Raw genomic sequence first — 10,185 nt, forward strand, 5'->3', positions numbered from 1 at the left:
TTTGTAGACAGACCACAACACCAACAAACACAGGAAAATGTTCCAATATTTTCAATGACTGGTAAAGATTACAGAAAATTTCCTTACGGGTGTTGAAAGAATTTAGCTTCTTCAGTAAATGGATTCTCCTCAGGCTTTAGGGGTTCTATGTTGGGGCTGTTTGCCACTAAATACATTACTGACTGACTGACTGACTGACTGACTGACTGACTGACTGACTGACTGACTGACTTACTTACTTAGTTATTTATTTACTTACTTACTGACTTACTGACTGACTGACTTACTTACTTACTTACTTACTTACTTACTTACTTACTTACTTACTTACTTACTTACTTACTTATCTCATAAAATTACACCATGTACATTTCAGTGAGGCTATAATAATAATTATTATTATTTTAAACAAGTTTGTTGCTGTGTTTGTTATTTTTCTGTTTTGTTTTCTCTCTTTATGCAGGTGTAGAGGCAGACTTCAAATGTGTTGTCCTGTGTTTTCTCTTTGCTTCTTACTCTTCTCTACCATAATATCTCGTTGTTTCCCTTTTAATGTCTTTATTAAAAAAACACTGAGTAAAACTCTTTTACTTAAAAAATTAAGTGGATTCTGTGCTGACCTCACTTGAGAGTAAAGTCAGTGTCCATTTCGGTTTAATTTGTAATCAAATATTGKTCCTAAATATTTGTGTGAATTCAGAATGTTGACCTTTTTTCCATGAATAGAGCTGAGTTTTGAAGATTAAAGCAATTTCTGAGATAGCACCACTAAAATCTATTTACATGCAGAAGAGTATTTTGCAAATATGTAAAATACGTAGTTTTCATGACAATATGACATGACATAGATTATCTGATAATCTAAACTGCTCTAGAAGTATGATAAGCACTGAAAACAAATACACACTTTCAGAATGTTCTCATTCAGTAACAGCCAGATCTAAAAAGTGTACATTTTATATCCCATTTGTTCTACTTTGCAACATTTAAACATGGTTAAAAAATGCTACTGCACAAGTAGGTATTTTGCAATGCATTGTGGTCTAGATAGGTTCATGCCTRCTTCCAGTTTGTTGAAATATAATTAGGATATGTTCACACTGCAGGAAAATACGTCCTACATCKGATTTTGTCCTCATGCCACTCATATTGAGTTTTTAGTCTAAAGTGTTCATATATTTCAGCTGAGCTCTGCAGTCATTCAAACATCCAGCAACACTGCAATTTGAGATTTTGCTATCACAATGTAAGATACAAAAAAAGATTCTAACTTTATAAAAAGGCCTAAGTTTGTTTATAAAAGTCAATAAAAAGCAGGTTCWAAAAGGGTTGACTGCCAGTGCTCAATGGTATAACTGTAAAAAGATCAATCCTGAGCAACACATGGGCAACAGGAAAAGGAATGTCTTTTTAAATTAAACTCTGTCTTCACAGGAGTGCAGTGATCCATGCTGCAATGCCACTACGTGCATGCTGACAACAGGCTCACAGTGTGCAGAGGGCGAGTGCTGCGACAACTGTAAAGTAAGTCCGAATTAATTCTGTGTTTCTGCCCTGAAACCCATCCTCTCTAAATACACCAGCTCCTCTGCTGCCATCTGGTGTTATTTTATCATACTGCAACAATAACAGTTATTGTAAATAAAATACACAAAAGCAACTTTTATAGTTACAAAAATAATTGTAGTTTTGGACTGCTGCACATTCAAAAATACATTTTGTTTCTTCGGTTATAAGTTTGAGTTTAATTAGTAAGAAGCTAAATTACATCCTTTTTAAAGATTCAAAATCAGCAACAGTAGATCATGTAGACCCACGCTGGCCACACCCTACATGGGCTGTAGGTCGCCAGAGTGGGCTGCATGAAAGAGATGGTCTAGTTTACAGAAGACGTATGTTTGTGTGACCACTCTCTGCCCCGTTACCACACTGATATGTTTTATATCACATGCCCTCACTTGACTTTTCATGGTATAACTTCACAAAACTCAGCAATGTTAAAACATTGTTTCACATAACAAAAAATGTATTAATAATTTGGGTTTAGCTCCAGTATCAGCACCAGTATCAGTGCTTGTRATTGCATTTGRTTTAACATCTTATTGCAGCATAAATTTCATCAGCTTTGTTATTTAACTTACATTTAAAATCAAATTATTCAGACCGTGATGTTCCAAATTTCCAAACACCACATAAAAAACATAAACTGCACCACAGGAAAAAAAAACTACACCTTCTTTGTGTTTTTTTTTTTTTTTTTTTTTGTTTAATTTGCTGACAGTGCAATGAATCCTGGGATATCGTGGGTTGTATGCTAAGTTTTTTGGGGTTTGTCARCAATGAGTAGGCGCCCACAAATTGAAACAGACTATAGCTCAGGACAGTGAAGTAATCAGCCAACAAACGCTCCTTACATCAGTCTTTATAAAGTAAAAGAAATTAACTAAATGACACACACGTTCAGAGGGAAACAGTTACAGAATCAAACATAAATATAACACTACAGGCTTTTCTAGGAGAAGAAACTACAAGTATTTTTTTTACAATATGTTACATTTTACAAGCTTTTACAACCTAAATGAGAAAGTCTGTTAAAACTAACAGAAAAACCAAAAGAAAAACTGAACAGAACTTTCTCGCTGCTTCATATTGCTGTGTTTAAACTGGCTTCATAAAATGTTTCGCTCTCATCATGATTCAACATACAGATCCTGCCTCCGTCCCACGAGTGCCGCAGGAAGCAGGACGAGTGCGACCTGGCAGAGTACTGTGACGGGAAGAGTGCCACCTGTCCCGAGGAYGTGTTTGCTGTGAACGGGCTCCCCTGTGACAGAGGCCGAGGTTACTGCTACRACGGCCTGTGTCCCCAGAGGTCCACCCAGTGCATCAAGCTCTATGGAACGTGTACGTGTTCTCCTCCATCTCAGGCCATCCACACGTTCATGTTTTACAGTTTGAAAAATGTACGTGACTGGCTGTGACCTTTGCCCCCAGCTGCCACTGAGGCSCCTGCTGACTGCTACAACTACAACAAAAAAGGACTCTACTAYGGTTTCTGCAAACACCTCTCCAACAACCAGTTCATCCCCTGCCAGGCAGCGTTGGTCTCTCTTACTGTGTGATGACAGTTTCAGTGGAGTACTGCAGCAAAAGTCAAAACAAACTCTGCCTTTGTTCTTCAGGGATGTTTTGTGTGGGAAGCTCTTCTGCCAGGGCGGCAATGACAACCCCTCCTACGGTCGAATGGTTTCTGTCGGCTCCTGTAAGGCCGCTTTCTTTGAYGATTACACCAAAGACTACGGACAGGTAGATGAAGGGACGCCATGTGGAAATGGAAAGGTACGTTTACTCATACTASAACTTTAGTTTCATTACCATAACCTCAAAATACCATTTGTTGCTGTATTAAAGCATTCTGTGTGTTTGGTTTTATTTTTTTAAAGGTGTGCCGCCAGAATCAGTGCATGACACTTGAGGCGGCCTACAGAAACACAAACTGCTCTGATAAATGCCCTGGTTTTGCTGTGAGTAAATGCAAACACATGTGGTTTTATTGACTGCAAATTTTGATTGTTTAATTTAATTTAATTTAATTTAATTTGAATTTGAAGAAGTATAATCTACTTTTTCCAAGTTCTATTCTAATATGTTGCCTTTTTAAAAGCTTTTTAAAACATTATTCTTGTTTTCATGATTTTTTGGTAATGTTTAGATTTTGAATTTCCTTTATTTCTCAATAGCTGATATATGTCAGGAGTTATTACAGTTATATGTGTTAATAAACCAATCATGGTTGTTCATCTGACCTTCTAATAATCTAATTTCATAGTTTGGTAAAAACTACGGCGTCTCTTTATGTCCAACAACAGGATCTACCAATTCTGCAGTTTTTCCAATTATGCACACAAAAAATAGGTTCTGATTTAAAAACAAAACAAAACTGTCTATTTAAAACCAAGCCACCAGGCTCGCTTGGTCACAAACTACAAATTCAGTCAGGCTACAATGGAAATTTTATTGAATTGAATTTGATTTAAATTTTGTGTTTCCAGCAGTCCAGCAGTGTTGAAATACTACATCTGTATCTCACTGGGTTTTTTGATTGTTGGCAACTAATCACAGGCACAAGACTGTGAGACAAAATGCAACTTTTGTTGTTGCAGTGTAGTCCCACTGAATTCATGACATCATTCCAACTCATGAGGAAACTGAAAAACCAAATGTTGTGGAAACTTTCTTGTGAAATTCCAACATAGAACAACTTTCTCTTCTGGAGCCTAACTAAACACTGCATAGCAGTAGCATACATGACCCCTGCACATCACAAAGCACCAACGCACCAGAACTCAGAACTCACCTGAACAGATTTATTGTTTCCAGTGGGGGTCCGGAGGGACACCCCTTTGTCAGAGCTTAGCAACACATAAAATCTGACACTCCTACGTTGAATAATTTTTGAGTTATAAGCATTTTTGTAAGTCCAGACATCCCCTCTTTAGATGGAGCCCCCTCCTAAGGATGGGGTCTAAACTGCTGGCTGGTGCAGTGTAGGTCGGACACGTCTACATTCCTAATTTCTTGTTGATCGGTGCAGCTGTTTTTGTGCTACAGTTGACCAAAAATCACTGAAAAACTCAACAAAAATAAATAAGTAAATAAAATAAATGGAACAAAAACAACATGACCSCTGCTTCACGTTGTGTGCGGGGGGGGGGGCATGAGACAGCGAGTTTTCTACCATACCTTCCTGCCATTCTTCAGCCTCTACAGTTTCTGCCCATTTAGTATCAAAACCAGCACAGATCATATATCCCAGCTGAGACCTCTGAYAAGAGCAGGATCTGTGTGGTTTCAGGTGTGTAACCACAGGAGTGAGTGTCAGTGTGAGCCCGGCTGGTTGCCTCCTAGCTGCGACTCAAAGACTGAATCAGTCAAGTCACTTTCTACTGGTAAGTTCCATCAAAAGATGTTTTTTTTTTACACAAACCCTGCATCATGTTGCTGCACAGCCAACATGCTGTATCTGCAATCCTTTTCTGCAGGAGCAAGCATCGCCATCGCACTGGCGGTTACTCTAATAGTCCTTGGTGTCATTTTTGGTGTACTGGGCTTCATGTGGAAAAAACGACAACATCCCACCCTGCCGGTGTAAGCAATACTCACCCTAGAAGAGGTCGTAGTGTTTGTTGTTGTTTTGTTTGGCCACTTGCAGAATAAACCTGTGTTTTTGTGTCAGAGCACAGCCCCAGAGGAAACAGGCAGCACAGAGCAACTTCACTCCTCACCTGAACAAACACACAGAGATCAGTCAGCCCACACCTGACATACAGGTGAGGTGATGCAACGTGACGTCACGTCTGATTATACTGCTCTGCATGTTTCCTAAACCTGACTGATGTTTCAGGTACTAAAGCCCAAAGGAGCTCCACCTCCACCACCTCCAGCAGGGAACCGTCCCAAACCTTCAAATCAGAACTACATGGCTGCTCGTCAGGTGAAAACGTCTCTGCCTAATGCTTATTAGAACTTATAGTTCAGCTGACAAACAACAACAACCTGCTTAGTAAAATGTTCTGTGGTTTTTAAGATCTGTTTAAAACAAAAATCAAATGACTAAGAAGTACTTTACATTACTTTTTCTTCATTTGATTTGAATTTTAAAACAGATGTTGAAAAAAAACAGATGTTTGTTTTGTTTGCTGTTGTTTTTTCGAACCTCACATCACTCTCATGCTCACACAGAACCCATCCTGTATCATTAAACAGCTCACAAGACAAAACATAAACAAAACTACGTTTTTATTTGCCTCACATTGCATCAGTAGCACATAGGATTTAGATCACCAAGTATTATCATTTGTCATGTTACAAATGAAATCATTACTGCATGAAATCAAAAACACTCAACATAGTGACTGCTTAATCTTGCTTGAGTGAACAGATATATCAGTAAAAAAATAATGTGTGGAAGGTTAGTAGGTGAGAACAAGTCAAAATAAAGACTGTGGGAGCAACTCTGAGGTGTCACAAAGATCCCAGCTTTGGTGTTTCTTATCATTACACATGATGTCCTCATGCGTACAGGCTGCACATGGAACATGAAAACAWGTAACCTCATGTCTCAGAGTGCTGTTAACAAAGTAATAACCTGACCATTTTAAAGTGGGGCTCAGTGGAAAAGTTAAACCAAGGCTGTGAAGAATGGAATTACATAACTGTAAAATGATGATTGGCTCTAAGCTGTTATTAAAATTCACTTGTCAAGCATCAGAGTCTGACTTGAGGTGAAATGCGGCAGGACTGATTTAAATTTCATGTTCAAGAATATTCTCTGAGAAATGTCAAGTGAAAATTGTTAAAAATCTAAACACAAGTTAAAATTCAACACAATAACTTTGTATTTGTTGTTTTCATGAAGAATGTATGAAATGATCCAGTATACCCATGTGTAAAATATAACTGGTTCTCATTGGACAGGAAAACAAGTGTAGTAATGAGCACATGTTCTAGGCTGTCTTAATCTCTATGTTGTATTGTTTATTAATATTTTGATACTAAACTACACAAAACTGAAGAGTCCATTGCTAACTGTTCAGCAGACCATGTTCATGAAAATGACACTTTTCGACCTTCTAAAGCCTTTAAAATGCAGGAGCTTCAGAGGGAATGGTTCTTTAGCCTTATAAAAAAACTCTCTCAAAAATGACACCAATAAGAAAAAAAAAGGCTACAACTACATTAGCTAAAGTGTAAAAGTTCAATTAGTGTAGCATTCATTCACAACAGAATTTAGAATTTGAAAAAAAAATAAAAATTTCTGAAAAAATATCAAAACATAGATTAGTTATTAGCCTATAACTTCAACAGTTTAAAAATATTAAACATTTATCTCAGTTATCATAATCAGTTTGTTGCTTACCCCTATAACAACTTAGTTTAAAAAATAATTGTAAAAACAAAACATTAAATGTTACTTTCCTCAGCTGAGTTGATAATTGTCTGTTGCTATCGTCACTCCATTCATGACTCATTTTGATGAACAGTAGTGATCTATGAACCTTTTCTTTTACAGTCATAAATTAATTACTTTGTAAATACGCTACACATTCTCACTCCCAACTCGTCACATATTGACGTTTAAGGTAAGGTTCCCTCTGCGTCTTATTTGGACGCAGAAGGTACCCCCCTCGCGTCACTCCTTGACGCCCACGGCTTTTCCGGGTTGCGCCACCAGGGGGCTTTGGGGCGGGGGTCTGAGGTTAACATGAGGGATCGGGTTTAATGGTTAAGTTTAGGTACTGGGATCAGGGGTAGGATGTCCATGGTGAATATTAGGTCATTTTACGCTTTAGAACATGTTCACCTGAATTTCGTACATTTTCTAAAAATGGTTAATTTTACCTAMTAGGGTCAGGGACAGGATGTCTAAAGTGAACTAAGGTAATTTCAGGCTTTGGAACGGTCGTTTTTGCGCATTTTATACGCTTTCTGAACATATGACAACAGCTTCCGCCCCATCTCGTCAGTAACTGACGTGAGGGGGGTACCCCGCGCGTCAAAATCGGACGTAGAGGGAACCTTGCAAAACGTCAATATGTGACGAGTTGGGAGTGAGAATGGGTTGAAATACAACATACATGGTAAGTTACAGTAAATTATATGTAGTTAGTAAATACATTGTAAATTTACTAGTTTTTACTAATATTGCAAAATACTACAAAATTAAAACAAATTTTTGTGTGTAATTACTAATATGGTTTATTAAAACCTCATTACCCACTATTTACCAACAGATGAAGTAAATTGTTTTACCATGCAATTACAGCTAGTTAGTGGGTAATTGCACTAAAATAATGGTTTAACTATCCCTAATTTACTTATTATTTACCTATGAATGACACAGTAAATTCTCAGATACATAATACCAGGTACATTATGTATGAAGACCTTTAAGCAGACGAGGAAGAACTTTGACTTCTTAGATTTTAAGCAGTTATTGCCTCAACAAAGTCACACAGACTTGTACAATATTTTAATTGAACCTGTGTGTAAACTAGCAGCAATAAATTACAGCATCATTGCCAAGTAATACACAAAATAGTACCCAGTACGTAAAGAGAAACTTAACTGTAAAAGAAAGCCAGTCTGGTTTCTAAGAGTTTGAACAGTTATAACCAATCAGATCTCAGCTTCATAACATATCAAGTAAACAACATTTGAACCGATAATAAGCAAACAAAATACACACAAAATATCAAGTTTTCTTCTCTTTTATTCTTGTCTTTCACTTGTCACTCATTGCACAAGTCACTTCAAAGTTCTTCCAGTTTCTTTTCAGTGCCCTTAAATTCAAAGGGGATGTTGATCTTTCTGACTTGGACTGGTACGAGGTGTGTGATATGGTTCAGTCCCATCACCCATCTATCAGAATGATGGTTGTTGCGGCTTCAAATGTAGTTTCATGAAGGACCTGGAATCTTCTCATGGATCTGGACTCTCGCTCATCGATGGGGTTTCTCAATCTGAACTTGTGACAAAAGAAAACAACAACCTGCATGTGGCAGGGAAAAATCTCTGAATATTGTACAATATTCTTATCACATAAAACATTTCTCTCCATTGTGTAAATTATCAGATTCAGCTAAAAGACCATGAATCACTTGCTATTTGACAGGTTAATATTAACACRACTGTAATAAAAAGGGTTATGTAGAGGGGTGCAGTGGTTTTGTTATGAAGGGCTAGGTTGGTTAGAACCCCAAGTGCAGAACTGAAATGATATTGGCAAAAAAATGTGCAAAAGGGTTTTATTAAACAAAATCAAAAAGCTGGCGTAGCAGCAAACAAGATACTAAGGTTTAGCTTGAGACAATGACAGAAACAGCACAACAGAGAACAGAGATCTGACAAAGACTGAGGACAAAGGACAGAATATAAAGGAGAAACTAATGAACACAAACAGGAAACACCTGGGGGAGAACCATGAGGATCAGGTGTGAGTGGGCGGGGCTGGAGCACAGGCAGACAGGAGGAAGAAAACAGATGACAAGACAGAAAACTAAAATAAAACATTAACACAGACACAAATCATAACAGCGTTTTTTATGTTTTAAAAATTTTCTTTCATTATTTTTGTTCTTCAGGCTCTGAGACCAGTTCCTCCTCCAAAGGTTTGACGTCAACAAAATGTCCACTATTCAGAAAGCAGGAGAAGATTTCTCTTTAGTCCTGAAAAAGAAGATAATCACACATCTGTTACTGCTGCACCATGGACAATGGCATGCCTATTCAACAAGTGGCCTGTGGGCAGGATACAGCTCTTTTTAAACTTTCTTTGGTCCCCACAAAGCTTCCAGAAGCCCAGTCTGAGTGTAATGCTAAATGTATGTAATAAGTGTTAATTATTTTATACACTGAGTGCCACTTTAGGCTAATAGAAGTCTACAAGAAAGGATTTTTGGAAAACCATGATGATGCAGAGGGGCTTGGTGGGTATGAGCACCTGCAAGCAGATGGCTGACCGACTTCTCTGTCTGATAAAGCTGCAGTACGAACAGAAGACAGCATGTAAGCAAAAACTGTTAACATGTCTCCTTTTAAGAGTGAAACTATATTTGGATATTTCAAAACAAATGGATTTTTTTCAACTTTGTTTACAGCAAACCAGTATTTACGTTTTAAAACATTTCTGTACATGAAACAACAAACTTATAGCCATTTTAGTCAAACTATGAAAATAATAATTTGAGCATTTCACCATGATATCACAAGGTGTCAAACTGGAAGCATGTTCTGTGACTGACACTCAGCTATTACCACAAAATTTAGATCAATACAACAGACTGAGTTAAAAGCTTTTCTGTATTGGATGATGTTGAGTTGGCAGCCATCATACATTGGACTAACTCCATCATTTATTTCCCTGAAAGTCCCATCAACCTTCATCCAGCAACTCCTGAGGTATTTTACTAACAAACGCAGAGTTGGCTCCAAATCATATATAATAATCATATCATATTATAATCTGACATTTAAAGCAAAAATGTGCTCAATCTTAGCCTACAAACATGTTTAACTGTAACTGGTTAACTCTGCCAATGTTATAATGACCAACACACACACACACACACACACACACACACACACACACACACACACACACACACACACACACACACACACACA

The 10,185-nt window shown here is 37.6% G+C and overlaps 1 protein-coding gene across 1 annotated transcript in view; it reads left to right on the forward strand.

Moving 5' to 3' along the window:
- The window catches only part of adam28 (ADAM metallopeptidase domain 28), a 38,449-nt gene extending 28,274 nt beyond the window's left edge, over positions 1-10,175 (forward strand). The window contains exons 13-22 of the mRNA XM_014014705.1: positions 1,435-1,524; positions 2,709-2,904; positions 2,995-3,100; positions 3,183-3,339; positions 3,444-3,524; positions 4,856-4,949; positions 5,043-5,148; positions 5,237-5,330; positions 5,405-5,494; positions 9,144-10,175. Coding sequence (XP_013870159.1) covers positions 1,435-1,524; positions 2,709-2,904; positions 2,995-3,100; positions 3,183-3,339; positions 3,444-3,524; positions 4,856-4,949; positions 5,043-5,148; positions 5,237-5,330; positions 5,405-5,494; positions 9,144-9,176 — 1,047 coding nt within the window. The 3' untranslated portion in view covers positions 9,177-10,175. The remainder of the gene's footprint in view (positions 1-1,434; positions 1,525-2,708; positions 2,905-2,994; positions 3,101-3,182; positions 3,340-3,443; positions 3,525-4,855; positions 4,950-5,042; positions 5,149-5,236; positions 5,331-5,404; positions 5,495-9,143) is intronic.
- The last annotated feature ends 10 nt before the right edge of the window (positions 10,176-10,185 follow it).

The sequence above is a fragment of the Austrofundulus limnaeus genome, unplaced genomic scaffold (genome assembly GCF_001266775.1).
Source record: "Austrofundulus limnaeus strain Quisiro unplaced genomic scaffold, Austrofundulus_limnaeus-1.0 Scaffold118, whole genome shotgun sequence".
Lineage (NCBI taxonomy): Eukaryota > Metazoa > Chordata > Actinopteri > Cyprinodontiformes > Rivulidae > Austrofundulus > Austrofundulus limnaeus.